Consider the following 15885-nt stretch of genomic DNA (forward strand, 5'->3'; position numbering starts at 1 on the left):
CTTAACTGACTTGCCTAGTTAAATAAAGGTACAAATAAAAAAAAATAAGGAAAGGTCATTCCTTCCCTATACCATGTTGGAATAGAACTGTCTGAAGAGGTGGCTACTCACTGTCCCCACATACTGTACATCAAGTCCACCAAGCAGAACATTTGAATGGAAATTTAAGCCTTGAACTAGTGTGACTCCTGTTGACATAAGGCTGTGTTTACACAGGCAGCCCAATTATGATATTGCTGGAATAGAACCGAGCTGATCTGATTGATCAACAGACAAATTAGTCAAAACGAATCTGAATTAGATCCGAATTGGGCTGCCTGTGTAAACGCATCCTTAGATGAATGATTCATGGTAGATGGGTGGTCCCTATAGAATGATCCCTGTGAGCGAAGTGGATACTGGATATTGGATAGCCACCATTACCAACAGCCATATAAGAAGACATTGGCCCATATAAATAAATGTCTTCCAATTTCGAGGAAAACAATGTCTCATTAAATATTTACTTTGACACTTCTAAAAGTGTAAGATATCTGGCAAAGAACTAGTTAATTAACCTCATGTTGTTATCTGAAATTTGGTTAAATGCCACGTAATGTCTCCAAACAATTGCCACCTGATTGCAAATGCCAAGAGCTGACATTCACATCACCTCATGCCAAGGTCAGCTCTGCAAAGTAGAATTTGGCATCCTTCTTTGTAAAAAAAACAAAAAAAAACGTACTTGGGGATTGTATAATCTTTTAAAAAATGTTGCAGGTTTTTTATTGTAGTTTATTGTTTCTAACGCAAGTCGCCTATCTTCAGTTTGTGTAAATTAATTAATGTAAAGAGGTTTTAATGCTGTCCTTGTATTTTAAATGAAACAGTTTTGTAGCATCTGTTTCATGTGGCCTGATGGCAGAAATGTGTTTCCTTCTGCAGCCTCAGCAGAAAGCCTGGCATTAGCTTCTGTTCTGCGGTTCTTCAAGTCTCCGGAGACTTATTCTATGAAATAAACAACTAAGCAACGTGTAATGTGCCGTCTGATATCTATTCTAAGGCTATTTGCATGGCACACTGGTTCATTCTGTTGTAGCTTTCTCTTTTGCTGACCAATTGGACCAATGTACTGTATAGAAGTCAGCATTATATCGCCACTATTTGGGGTTGAGAATGAGATGCTCCCAAAATGAACATTAGGCCAACACAGCAGCATGGTTATAGGGTGGGTGGTATACAGCTGGTGAGGATGTCCTTCTGCTTTTAGGAATGTTACTATAGGAACTGAATGTTGTTAGGAACTCAAGTTTAGTCTTAATTTGCAGTGCATGGGGCTGGGGCTAGGAGGGGAGGATAAACACTGCTGATGTAGAGTTCTGTCTGTATCCTTACCATCTGTTAAGGACTAGTACTGGATGTACGTTGGGTCCACCGCTCCATTAGGTGGGTAATGGAGGTTGATTGTCATTGTCAGGGCAAATGAGCTGTGACAAATGAAAATATGTCCAAAAGGATGGACCACTACTGTATCCAAGTCAGGAGGTGGGAAATAGAAAGGGGGGGAGGATGTTACAAAAGTGTACACAAGGTATAACAAAAATATATTGAAGCTATATGAACGTAAGTCTATGTCCATGTTGTATTATAAATGTCATGCAATTTAATAGACACAATATTATTGGAAAGCCAAGAAAGTCATTTCCATTTTGACTGTATTCTACTACCAAATAATACTGTATATTTACATTTGTTAACTTAAGAGCATTGTCTTTTACAATAATATAACTTGATGTATCGTTTTGGACTTTGGAGAATTGTCTCTACAATACTATGAACTGAAATAGACAGGAGAGGGCTACAACAAATCTCCCAGCAGCCACATCTGTCAAGGTCATGGAGGGAGAACCGTTTTATTTTCACCTTTTAGAGACTTAACTTCCTGAAACATAATTTGCAGGTAAAACATGAAAGTGGGGAAAGCATGAGGAGCTCTCTCCACTAATCCCACTTCCCCTTGACACACAGCCACTTTCCAGCATCATTCTTTTATTTGTCAATTTTCATGAATTTATTACCTGTAATGGGCAAAAAAACATATTTGCCATTAAACTTTTTTTTTTTGGTATTTGGTCAAAAAATTTAGAAAGGTGTCAACAATTGGAATTGGCATGGAAACAGCCTGATTATTGAGAAGGTCTCTCTCGCTCTATTTTCTGTTTGTTTTGCTCGCTGTGGAGGCAGAAAGGACAGGTAATCCATGCAGAGATGATCTGACTCTCATGTAGCACAGGTGCAAGAGGCTGATATGACACAAAGTAATATCCCTGCACCACCTCATGTGGAGATAGTGTTAGGGATTGTCCAGATAACATTTAAAGTCTCTGTCCTGCGTTCCAGATTTATATGAAATATTTACCTAAAATTAAAGGTAGACTCAGTGAAATGACGTTGCCAAGAGCAGCACTGGAGATATTGAGATGAGCGAGATGCAACACTTCGCTCTCTCACAGTATCTGTGCTTGTACACTGTACAGCGTGGTAGCCACAGGACCAAAACAGCAGAGAAATTGAGCCTCGCGCTTCAATGCTCTTAGTTGTTGCAGAAATTGACCCACTATGCTCTTTACTTTCTGCATCTATGTCATATCGCTGAGTCTACCTTTAATTAAAATATGAATGAAATAGATGTCCTTCCAAAAAATGATAATTAAGGATGTTAAAAAGCTGATTTTCTATGTGTCCCTGCTTGGCCTGAGTGGAAACAACAGAGGGGTTTGGGGGGGGAAGCATACACTTGGATATAAAAATTAGCTACCAACTCCACATGGTGCAGGGCTGCACACAGCCTAGCAAATAGCTAGTATGGATGTTCAAGATTTGGAAACATGATGGAACTCCTAGGGAATTTTACTATAACAGCAATTAATGCAGACTGATTATTTTACAAGTGTGTGTTGTCCATTGTCTGTCCATTGCTTTGTCACTATTCCTGTATTTTTGTTTGTGGTTTCTAGGCGCTACTGCAAGTTAGCTAGCTAACTGCTGCTACATATATCAGTCAATCACAGCAAACTAGGTTTCCTCTTGACATCCAACTTTTAGTTACAAACCACAGGATTTAAAATAGAAGGGAACGGTGAGATGGTTGTTGTGTGGAGGATCTACTTTTGCTTGCTTTCTTGTTGGCTAGCCAGCTAGCTAAATTAATCTCGATAGCTAATGTTAGCATGCTAGCTTACTGCTTCTAAACAGCCAGCAGGCCAACTCTTACAAACTACAACATTTGAAATAGAAGTGACTGGCTTGATAGTTGTTATATAGGTGTTTGTCCTGTTTGTTAACACCAGCTGCTTGTGCGCCCTCCTGAGCCTGTCTCCCTTAGACTCCTTCTCCCCACAGAGAATTTGGGGGGGAAAAGGAAAAAGCTGCTGGACCAATCACAGAAAGACCTGTCCTGGCCAAGGAGGAGGATGTCATTCTACAAGCAAATATCAAGCATTTTTTGAGATGGGGTTTAACTGAGTGGGTTTTCTCTAATGTATTATTTGTCCACAACTACAAGAAAAGGACGAGTCAACAACATTATTTGGGTATGAGCAAACAGAATATAAGCTTTTAAAGTTTTGATTTTCACTGGACAGTTACATTAATGCAAACAGAGCAGCTGCCTAGCATTGTGTTAACATCATTGCTATTACGCTATTTTCTATAAAATCATCATAGTGACACTTTTTACTTTTCATACATTTCTGTCACATTTTTCTTAAAATATTGTATTGTCAATATAATTGCTTTGTGTATAAAATTAGACATTACTTAATGTAGTGAACTTGGCAGCAAATAGTGTATGAAATAAAGAAAGACAACTATATACAACATCTACCTATGTTACCATTTATTATATTTCTCATTTATAGGTATTTTCTCATTTTCGACATGTATGATTTTTGTTTATCTGGTTTGTTTTATTCAATTTTTTCCTCATGCTTTATAGCGAGAGCTCATGCATTAGGGCCCTTATTCTAGAGACTACAGTGGACTGGGCACATCAATCACACGGTGCATGAACCATTACAGGACGGCAAAAGACCCGGTCAAAGTTCACAGTCAACGCTCACAACTTGGTCAGAGAAAGCAAACATAGGTAGAGCAGACCCCTCAGAACACCCAAAGGTTGGGACGGAGTGATCAAAAGTTATTCACAACGGTTAACCAGCCATTCACTACTGATGCAGTTCAAAAAATGTGTTTTTTAAACATCACAAGTTGTGCTAGGTCCCCTTTCAAAAACTGCAATTGCCTTGATTCTTGTGGATTCTTACAACTCTTTTTAAAATAAACAAATAAGAAAACATGCCAAGTGCGGATGAGAAGTGTGACAACACAGAAGGGGGAAAATGACAAAATGGGCTTATTCACGAGAGAAGTCCGATTCCAATGAGTATACTAGGATAAAGTACTGTACATGAACATTTCCGAGCCTGTTAGAAATACAGTTTGGGTATATTATCTTTTTTTGGTAAGATGTTAATGGTTAAAAATGACACAGAACAGGTCAAAAATTATCTACAGTTTCATACTTTTAAATTGCTACATTAACACAGAGATCCATTTCAATTCATTTAAAAATAAATAGTCCAAAGAGATGACATTGAGCAGTATAAAACACAGTAATCAAAATGAAGTGACCAGAACCTTTGTACAAACAAATATTACACATTAAAGAAACAAAAAGCAAATAGAAATCATCTTTGGTGAGGTAAGAAGGCTTATGATGACAGACAAGGAAAATTAGCTCAAGTCACCTCAACACTCATGGCTAAATATAAGCTAAAATAATTTCTGTCGTTTTTTTTTGTCAAGCTCCCAACAAATGGTACATGATGATAGCAAAATGTTGTCTGTGTGTTCAAATAGAAAGCAGTACATAAAGTCCACTGCATCTGTCTGGCAACCACAAGAGTGTGAGCCATCCTGCAAGAATATCTTTCCAAAGAAATGTACGTTTCAAAGGCCATATGTACTTTAGTATAATTTATGTCATTCACTGTAAAGGGAAAAATTAATCAAATCTTTTTCATAAGTTAATTAGGCCTACTTCAGATAGACTTAGATAAAACATGTCATTATCAGTATAGAAAGCGTTCTCAATCAAATTTTCGGAATCAAAAAGCACACGTATCTATGACTATTCAAGAACAAACAAACATATCGTCCTCAGACAGTGCAATGCTTTATATCTCACAGCAGAAACAAAGAAAAGACTGCACATGAAAAGTGCAAGAGAGGACATCAGCCTTCAAGACAAGAGGCACGGGCACACCACTAATACTTAGGAAGAAGACAGCAAAATAGTTATTGTTATGACTACTACTGGGAGGTGAGCTTGAAAGCCTTCTATATATTTGGCATAATCATACAGTGAGTGTAGACAAGGTTTGTCTGTAGATAGCCAACTGATTTCAGTTGATTTTTGCATGTACTGATTTATAAAATGTATCAACAAAATCCGTTTAAAAAATCCCAGGTTTCCAGTTGTACAGCTGTCGTATGTCACGTGTTAGGTTACTAGTATAAGTGGAATAAACATAATTAAACTAACAAAACGTCAACAACAATCATTCGGTTGACGCGGACAATAACGGAGAACAAGCCTTTACAGCGATTCGTTGAGGAGAAACAATCGGACCAAATTCAACCAAATTCAATGTCTTACGGTCAAAAGTGGAGTGATCAGGAGAGGGAACAAGGGTTGGCTGAGCATCATCCAAAACACAGAACAAATCAAGTCTAAACAGCTGGTAGGAGTAGTATCTTCATCTGAGCCTCCTCTTCCTCCCGTGACAACAACCATACACATTTTAGAACAACATAGTCATTCTCTTTCGATGAAAACAATCCACTCAGGACTGGAGTGAGAACTGGTCCTGTTCGATAGGCTTCTTGACCCAGGCGCCCAGTCCTGCCTTGTGGAATTCCTTGGTCAGAGTCTGCTTGGCAGCATGGTACTCCATCGCTGCCTGTTTGGCGTCATGGTACAAGCTGGGTTTGGCACCCTTGATTCTCAGAGTCTGTGAAAGCTAAAGGCCGGAAGAGCGAGGTTTTAATTGGACAAGAATAAAACACGGTAAGAAATGATTCAACAATCAAGTGAACAAACACGATGTCAAACCTTTTAAATTGAGTTCTTGGAACATAATAAGTCTCAACTACCCAGCCACGCATAGCAACAGCCACCTGAGAGTATATAAGCTGTTGTGCGGGTTAATAAGTATCCTACCTTGCAGTATAGGCGCACCCAGCGGCTGTAAAGGGCGTGCTTGCAGAGCCTCGAGGGCCGTCCCAAGTCGTCCTTGCCTGTCATCGCGTTGATAACCTCTAACCCCTGGTCTCCCACAGCCCAGTTCACACTGAAGTTAGGAGCTTTACCCGGTTGCCGTGCTTCTGTGTTGCTTATTCCTGCAGGGAAGAGAAAGTGACATAAAAAGATTCCTTTGTGAGATATACAGTACCATTCAAAAGTTTGGAAACACCTACTCATTCAAGGGTTTTTCTTAATTTTTTACTATTTTCTACATTGTAGAATAATAGTGAAGACATCAAAACTATGAAATAACACACATGGAATAATGTAGTCATTTTATATTTGAGATTCTTCAAAGTAGCCACCCTTTGCCTTGATGACAGCTTTGCACACTCTTGACATTCTCTCAACCAGCTTCTTAAAGTAGTCACCTGGAATGCATTTCAATTAACAGGTGTGCCTTGTTAAAAGTTAATTTGTAGAATTTCTTTCCTTCTTAATGTGTTTGAGCCAATCAGTTGTGTTGTGACAAGGTAGGGGTGGTATACAGAAGATAACCCTATTTGGTAAAAGACCAAGTCCATATTATGGAAAGAACAGGTTAAATAAGCAAAGAGAAACAACAGTCCATCAATAGTTTAAGACATGAAGGTCAGTCAATGTGGAACATTTCAAGAACTTTGAAAGTTTCTTCAAGTGCAGTTGCAAAAACCATCAAGCGCTATGATGAAACTGGCTCTCATGAGGACCGCCACAGGAAAGGAAGACCCAGAGTTACCTCTGCTGCAGAGGATAAGTTCATTAGAGTTACCAGCCTCAGAAATTGCAGCCCACATAAATGCTTCACAGAGTTCAAGTAACAGACACATCTCAACATCAACTGTTCAGAGGAGACTGTGTGAATCAAGGCCTTCATGTTCAAATTGCTGCAAAGAAACCACTACTAAAGGAGAAGAGACTTGCTTGGGCCAAAAACACAAGCAATGGACAGTAGACAGGCGGAAATCTGTCCTTTAGTCTGATGAGTCCAAATTTGAGATTTTTGTTTCCTACTGCCATGTCTTTGTGAGACACAGAGTAGGTGAACGGATGATCTTCGCATGTGTGGTTCCCACCATGAACCATGGAGGAGATATGATTGTGTGGGGGTGCTTTGCTGGTGACACAGTCAGCGATTTATTTAGAATTCAAGGCAGACTTAACCAGCATGGCTACCACAGCATTCTGCAGCAATATGCCATCCCATCTGGTTTGCGCTTAGAGCGACTATCATTTGTTTTTCAACAGGACAATGACCAGGGCTATATGATCCCATGTGTGTTATTTCATAGTTTTGATGTCTTCACTATTATTCTACAATGTAGAAAATAGTACAAATAAAGAAAAACCCTTGAATGAGTAGGTGTGTCCAAAACTTTTGACTGGTACTGTATGTTTTCAGGACTATCGGGGGGGGGGGTCTGACATAAACTAAGTAAGAACAGGATGTAGGATGAGTAGGACGACAGCCAGACCCCTTACCGCTCAGAAGTGGCCGGTTGAGGTTGAACGTCTGAGGCAGGTCCTCAATGTCAGCGATCCTCTGGTACATGGCTCTGGAGAGGTGGTCTGCGTGGTACAAGCTGCCCAGGATGATGCTGGAGAAGTAGATGGGCTCTGTGAAGTAACACATCAGAGAGCCCTGGATCCCTACTACGTTCCACCTGAGAGAAGGGCGGTAGTGAGAGGTGGTGTTCAAAGGGAGCCACTGCTTTTGAGTCACATGACCTTTTGAGTCTCACCACCTCAAAGCACAGACATTTCTGAGTGCACGATACGGATAAGACCCAAGTCTAAGTTAAAAAATATTCTTGACATTTTGGATTTTACCCTGAACATTTCGATCATTCTGAACGCAGAGGTTGAATTTGAAAAAGTCTTCTTGTGCCCTGTTTTTCTCCACCTAATAATGCAACTTGGGTTGAACAAAATAATATGTAATAGCCTCTCAGTTGGACATTTCCTATTTTGCGAACACTAAGCTCCACTTTTAGTGATGAAGGGTGTTTATTGCCTGGTGTCAGATGCTATTCAAATGATTCTGATTAGTGCATTCCTCAGGCTAGCTACCCTCTCTCAAGTCCCAATCACTCTGCCAACAGAGCAGTGCTACAGGTGTGATTATGCTAGAGCCGTGATTAGCCCTTTGATTAATCTCCACGGAAATGGCATCCCTGCTGGGAGTGCCCTAGGAACTGTAACAGCTGCTCAAACTGCAGGTGTGTAATCATGAACAATATTGTTCATTTACAACACTTTAGATCTCACTCAGTAAAGTTTGTTAGATTGTTTCTTCAAGGCTTGTTCTCTGGGCTTTTTCTGTCCGTGCGGCTTGCTCAAGCAAAAGCCTTTGCGGCTATCTCTGACTTGTGAAAAGTCGGGACGAAGTTCACAGTAATGGCAGAAACGCTAGATTTACATTGTTGGTGTTTTTTTGAATATGACATTTAAATCTTCATTCCATGAAAATGACTGGACACCTTCTGTATGGTTATAGTTTGACTGGTTGCTAAAATGATAACATAGTAACAAGGAGTGGTGACAGATACAGACCTGGCGATCTTATCACTGCAGGACATGGTGAGCAGCCTCTCTCCCTGCAGCACGCCGTCCCAGGTCTGGGTGGTGTTACTGACTTTCACAGGGATGGTCCCCTCCCCAGACTCTATCTTGGTCCTCAGCTGACCACGAGCCTTCCTGTTAGGGTGCCTGTCTCCCTGATCTGTGGATGACATGGAAAGGAAATAAGCCTTAAAAATGGCGAAGAAGAAGCATTTTAAAATGAAGAAGAAGAAGAAGAAGAGCCACCTAGGGAGAAGTCTCACCCTCAAAGGCAGCCTCGTGGGGGGAGAAGATGCGTGCGTCTCCGCAGGGCGACGTGCTGATGTACAGGTGGAACTGCACGTTGTCCTTCAGACGGAAGCCCTGCTTGTTCTCACACCTCGTGAACATCGACTTCTGCTGCTCCTCTCTGTTGTTACTATGGCAGACAGACAGACAGACAGACAAATGGACAGACAGATGTGTGGTGAGAAAAGGGTAACCGTTTCTCTACATTGGCCTTTGTTTCTTCTGGTAAAAAGTCATTTTCTTGGAGCGTTGTTGATCAGTCAGTTTCTACTAACCCAGTCTCCGTGGTTACAGTGACTTACCTGAGGAAGTGCTCCAGCTGTGTGTACAGGTACCTAAGGAGGGAACGACGAGCAATGATCTCAGCATGGCAGTCGTTCAAAGCCAGGCCGCGGTCGCTCATGTACTCGCCGTTTATACACTTGGTCCCCGTGGTAACACAGATCACTTGTGCCTCCTTGACATCGGTGCCTGGGTGGGATGTGTGGATTGTGAGACAAGAACGGTTTAAAATGGTACATGAACGACATAGTCTACTGAATAGAGTATATCATATTTTTCTCTTGTGTCATGATGAAGTGATAACATCAACTAGGAAATGTGAAGTGATACCTATTCCACAATGTAAAATACACAAACATATTTTGTGATTAGTCTCTAATGAAACCCCCAGTTGTGATCCATGCAGCACCAGTCTGGCTCTCTCGATTCGACAGAGAATCAGAGATTAACAATCAAGTTAAAGTAAAAGTTCCTTTGGGGGAGGGAATAGTTATTCTAACAGTACCTGTTGTCATGACAATGCCTGCCAGGACTTTCCGTCGTGCGTGAGGGGATGTGAAGTTATCCGTCAGCTCACTGAACTTGTCAATTACCAGACCGGACACAGCATCAGCTAGAACCTGAAATAACCACCACGAAGAGCATTAGATACCGGGCTTCTGCATCATGACATCAGAAGAAAAACCCAGGCCTTAAAACCAGAGACTAAACCCAGACAGAATAGAAGGCAATACACAGAGACGGGGAGGGAGGAGAGGGGAAAGTTCCAGGAGAAGTTTAAACGTTATGATGATCACCTTTCTGGCTTATCATATTAGCTCTGATCTATGATCAACTGGAACTCTATCCAAAACCTCCACATGAACGTGTACATTAGAAATCACAGAGGCAATGACAACCCAGGGTACCCCTAAGAGACACTGCTTTCTCAAACCGAAGCTCAGGTAGCAGAACAGAAGACAGGCTAGTGCAGTATAATAGATTAGCGGTGCCTACTTCTTCAGGGATCAGACATACCAACTGCAGATAAAAGGGTTTAGATAGGGATGAGTGACAGACAAGACACCAGGGAGCTTAAACGCCGCGACGCAAATCATCCATCCGCTTCATTGACGGATCTGTTCTAAAACAGGCCAACGGAGCAGGCAGCTTGTCTAATCAATAGGTATGTTTGAATAGCATTCAGGAGCTGATGTTAATTACGATTGCAGTTTCATTGACCTTGCCTCGTCAGTCGTTATCTCAGGCAGGAGGGATTAGGGGTACGGGATTAAGTGATGTGTAAATAGATTTGAGTGTACACAATGCAACGTGGAACGTTCAAGGCTGTAATGCGCCACTGTCTCTCAAAGCCTCGTCTCCTTTTCAATCAAGCCCTGTCAGAGGCTTATAATGAGCTGGTTAAACCATTAAGTCAATTAAACTGAGAATAGTTCATAGGACGTGAACACTGAATACTGCCTGCAATGCAGGATGAACCAAACGGACATATCTGACCATTGCGCTCTTATTTCATGGGGTTAAACCACCCAGATAGAGTTAAGACGAGTCTCTGTATACTACTACAATTGTTCTACTGCTCCACAAGATTTCCGATGGGGAGAGGGAGTTTGTCCTGCGTTATGAGTTTACTATGTGCTATTCTGTGCCTTATATTCAAAGTAAAGCTTTTCAAATAACCAAATGAAACAATCATGTCATTCAACAGTCTCTGAGTGAACGTGTTGTCGGCAGTAGTAGTTCTTACCTGTGGCAGGTGCAGTTGCAAGCCCTCTCTGGGTATGGGCTGTCTGGACGGTGTCTGGTCCAGTTGCATGTTAAAGAGGGCAGAGAGAGCAGCCTGCGCCGCCCGGGCCTTGGCCAGCTTCTTATTGCGGCCTGAGCCTTGGAACGTCTGTGTGTCCACCACCACGGACATGGCAAAGTTCTTGGCGTGGCTCTCTCCACTCTCTGACACAAAGTCGTACTTTAGCCCTGGTCGTAGTTCGTTGAGGATCATGACAGGGTTCTTGGCAATAGCGGGGGAGACGAAGGCTGGGATGGAGGAGGTGGGTGGTAGGCCTAACGAGGACTGACTCAGGCCGGTAGTACCTGAGTTCGCTAGCAGGGGGTACTCTACTAGTCCCAGGGAGCTGAAGGAGCCATTGGTACCGTTAGAGCCCAGGTAGAAAGACTCCTCCGTAGGGGCAGGGGTTTCAAACCCATTAAACAACATGTCCGGGAAGTCGGCCTGGTCGGAGGTAAAGTCTGTGTTGACTGTTAGCGTCCGACCCATTGCCATGTGCGCCTCGGAGGCGTTGGGGAACTGAACAAACGACCGCAGAGCCTTCTCAGCCGAGTTGAGCTTAGCCTTCTTCTTGGTGGGGCCGGAGCCCTCGAACAGCTGCCCATTGACCTCGACAGTCATGACGAACACGGGCGCGTGGACCGGACCGGTCTGAGACAACAGCTTGTACTGCAGCCCAGGCTTGATCTCATTCAGCTGCATCAGGGCATTTTTGGGCAGAATGGGCCCGGGCATTTTCTTACGCTTCTTGGGCCTGTACTTGTTATTGTGATGCCCGTTATTACCCTCTTCTAAGGGACGCTTTCTGCCCCCTCCACACCCTGCACTGCCCCCATTAGGGAGGTGAGCTGCCCCCTCACCCCCCAACCCCTCCTTGGAGGAGGAGCCCACGTTGTCCAGGTTGCGGTTTTCCTTAACGTCGGTGCTGCTGGAACCTGCGGTGCCCAGAAAGAGTAACTTACAACGCCTTCGTTGCAGGATCTTGTAAATGTAAAATTTAGAGATTCCTTTATCTCTCTTTGTAACTGGACAAGTGATGTGTGTTCCTTTGTATGTTAGATTTTCAAAGAGTTATAAGTAGTCCTTATAGAAAACACTATGTTAAATACACAGTAATATTAGTATCACCACTAACCTTCAATACAATCAAAGGGGGGGCTGAATAAAACTTGATGAAAGGACTGATTTCTGAGGAAAATCTTTAGATTTTATTTATTCATGTATTTTTCGGAATAAGCACTACCAAAGACCTAGGCAGTGTAAATACAAAAGTAACTCCACAAAAATGTCTAAACATTTCAGTGTTGTCATCCGGCTCCTGATTATCTATTCATCTGTGTTATTGAAGAACTGGCTCTCAAAACTTCTAGAAACGTCCTGTGAAGGACTGCATGACCAATTTAACTGTAAGGCTTGCATTTATCATGGTATCAATAAATTAGGTGTAGCTGTGGTTGAGGGAACACATATCGCCACGTCCTGATTATAAAGCTGATGGAACGTGGTGTAAATTTTCATTTATAACATCCTCCAGCAAAAGCTCGATAGGTTACTCCTTTCGGCGCTCAGGGATAAAATACATCCTTGTACAAAATGCAGGAGGAGAGAAGAAGGAAGCGACAACGAGGCTTGGAAAGAAGAGGGACAAAATAAGGATATCGCCACCTCCCAAAATGGAGACAAACAAACAAGTGTTTTCTGGGATTTTCATGCACCACCGCAGTCAAAAACATATTCAAATAATAATTTCATTTTCATTATAATTTAGCTCTGGACCAAGCTGTATATCATCATTTTATCAAACAAAGTGTACAGAGTATATAGCGGTAAAGGAAATAACAAGCATGCAAGAGAAAATATAAACAGTGTAAAAAACACAATGCTGCTAGCGCCCAGCGCAACAGGAGTGGAGTTGTGATTACAACCCTGTTGGGAAAGAGAGATTATTGAACAACAGAGCGTTGTGATTGACCACGCCATGACAACACTGTCCGTCGCCAACCATGCTCAGTTCTGACCCACACACACACACACACACACACACACACACACACACACACACACACACACACACACACACACACACACACACACACACACACACACACACACACACACACACACACACACACACACACACACACACCAGAAAGCCCTTGAGTAACCTTGGCAACGTATGCCCGTCGGCCTGCCAACAACCCTCCCTGTGTGCTGTGCAGCGAGGACGTCCCTGACCGACACAGTAATCCAAGTGAGCTCCCGTCTGGGTTGGGTTTGGTGTAACAGGGAAGCGGGAGGATTAGGGCTGTCCTAACACATAACATGTCCTAACATCATAACTGTCAAGTGTGTAATGGGATCTATGTGATGGTCCTGGGGCAACGCACTGCCAGCCAAAGCACTGAATTCAACATCTGCTCCATACTGTGGGCATAGATACATACAGCCCCTCTCTCTCTCTGTACCTTACCAACATGAGGCAGCCTCATTGGGCTTGGAATTGTGTTGTTGTTGTTGTTGGCAAACCCTGTATTTTGACTATAGAAAGAGAATCCTTTCCTCAATAACCCTCCCAGGCTTGTTGCAGGCAGTTTAAGGCTGAACTATAACTGCTCCCAGAACCTAGAGGAGGTACTCTGTGGGGTTTTAGAAGCTTTGAGAAGGGGAGCAGGGGGTCAAGCTTACAATCCGTCTCTTAAAATGGTCTGAAATAACGCAGGAGATATCCCCTCATCTCCCCCTGAATGGGAGATTAAACTCTGATCCTACCCTCCTGAGCCAGGAAACACAGTCTGATGACACTTTCTCAAGGTCAATCCGACACAAACAAATCAGGGAGAGGAGATTTAATACATTGTAGGCCTACAATTCTGGATTCCTTCCAATAAGGTTGTGTTATTGCTAACAGTATTCAATTTGAAAACATATAACCAAGTAAATAGTTTTGCACTACTAGGGATATTATATTATTAGTGTGTGTAAGCACTTCACAAGCATAACAGCAAGTGGAGGGACCGGAGTGGTGAAATGGTGGTGGGGGGGGCGACTCACTCATGCTCTCTTCTTCATCTCCCTCCATGGTGAAGAACCTTGGCTGGTTACGGGGCTGCTTCACACCAGCTCGACCTGTAGGACAGACAGACAGACAGACAGACAGACAGACAGACAGACAGACAGACAGACAGACAGACATCAGAAAGGAATCTTGAGGTATCCTGCTATACAGCGCATTCGGAAAGTATTCACACCAATTGACTTTTTGTTCCACATTTTGTTACGTTCCAGACTTATTCTAAAATGGATTGAAATCGTTTTTTTTCTCTCATCAATCTACACACAATACCCCATAATGACAGCAAAAACATGTTTTTCGAATTTTTTGCAAATGTATTAAAAATTAAAACTGAAATATCACATTAACATAAGTATTCAGACCCTTTACTCAGTACTTTGTTGAAGCACCTTTGGCAGTGATTGCAACCTCAAGTCTTCTGGGTATGACGCTACAAGCTTGGCACACCTGTATTTGGGGAGTTTCTCCCATTCTTCTCTACAAATCCTCTCAAGCCCTGTCAGGTTGGATGGGGAGTGTCGCTGCACAGCTATTTTCAGATCTCTCCAGAAAAGAATGGAGTTCAAGTCAGGGATGAGGATGAGTTGGACCGCAGAGTGAAGGAAAAGCAGCCAACAAGTGCTCAGCATACTCCTTCAAGACTGTTGGAAAAGCATTCCTCATGAAGCTGGTTGGGAGAATGCCAAGAGTGTGCAAAGCTGTCATCAAGGCAAAGGGTGGCTACTTTGAAGAATCTCAAATATATTTGGATTTGTTTAAAAAATATATATATATTTTTAATTCACTTTTATTTAACCAGGTAGGCCAGTTGAGAACAAGTTCTCATTTACAACTGCGACCTGGCCAAGATGAAGCAAAGCAAAGTGTTTAACACTTTTTTGGTTACTACACAATTCCATACGTGTTATTTCATAGTTTTGATGTCTTTACAATTATTCTACAATGTAGAAAATAGTAAAAATAAAGAAAAACCCTGGAATGAGTTGGTGTGTCCAAACTTTTGACTGGTACTGTATATATTCAGCATCTGGACTAATCCTGTCCATGCCGACAGACCATATAGGTCTGGGCGGTCTTTTGTGACTTTAATATCTGTCCCATTATCCCTCGGTTTCAACTAGCTCAGCGTTTCCCATACTGAAATCAAATCAATTAAATCACGCTTGGTGTGGTTGTAGACGTGGTTGTAATAAACAGAGCAATTTTCTGTTTTCTTCCTACAAATGTGGCTCTACTTTTAAACCATTTAAGCTTGAAAATATTATGACCCCCATCACTGAAAGAGAAGACTCTCGGAACAAGAATGTGTCTTCTGTTTCCCTCTACAAGCCGTACAGGACTCCGAATGGACAAGACCAGACACTAAATCAGGCAGGGGGGAAAAGAATGGTGCATTATTTTCTACACAGAAGACCATACAAAAGGCATGGCATGATGATCTTCTGAACTTTTCAATACCCTTCTGATGCATTTCAGTCCCTTGAAACTATACTTCCTTCAGATTGAAATACTGTCAAAAGTACTGTCGGACTGATTTGTAATAAAGTGTCATAGCCCAAATAAAAAAAA

General features: G+C 42.1%; 1 protein-coding gene across 8 annotated transcripts in view; it reads right to left on the minus strand.

The window, feature by feature from the left end:
• Window positions 1-3853: 3853 nt before the first annotated feature.
• Window positions 3854-15885, minus strand: part of LOC139566179 (double-stranded RNA-specific editase 1-like) — a 62811-nt gene continuing 50779 nt past the window's right edge. For all 8 annotated transcript variants that reach the window (XM_071387181.1, XM_071387179.1, XM_071387180.1 and 5 more), the window contains 9 exons: window positions 14295-14369; window positions 11205-12178; window positions 9963-10077; window positions 9478-9646; window positions 9151-9305; window positions 8879-9047; window positions 7808-7989; window positions 6263-6441; window positions 3854-6062 (listed from right to left, as the gene is read on the minus strand). In XM_071387181.1, coding sequence (XP_071243282.1) covers window positions 5886-6062; window positions 6263-6441; window positions 7808-7989; window positions 8879-9047; window positions 9151-9305; window positions 9478-9646; window positions 9963-10077; window positions 11205-12178; window positions 14295-14322 — 2148 coding nt within the window. In that variant the 5' untranslated portion in view covers window positions 14323-14369 and the 3' untranslated portion in view covers window positions 3854-5885. The remainder of the gene's footprint in view (window positions 6063-6262; window positions 6442-7807; window positions 7990-8878; window positions 9048-9150; window positions 9306-9477; window positions 9647-9962; window positions 10078-11204; window positions 12179-14294; window positions 14370-15885) is intronic.

This window comes from Salvelinus alpinus, chromosome 38 (assembly GCF_045679555.1).
Source record: "Salvelinus alpinus chromosome 38, SLU_Salpinus.1, whole genome shotgun sequence".
Lineage (NCBI taxonomy): Eukaryota > Metazoa > Chordata > Actinopteri > Salmoniformes > Salmonidae > Salvelinus > Salvelinus alpinus.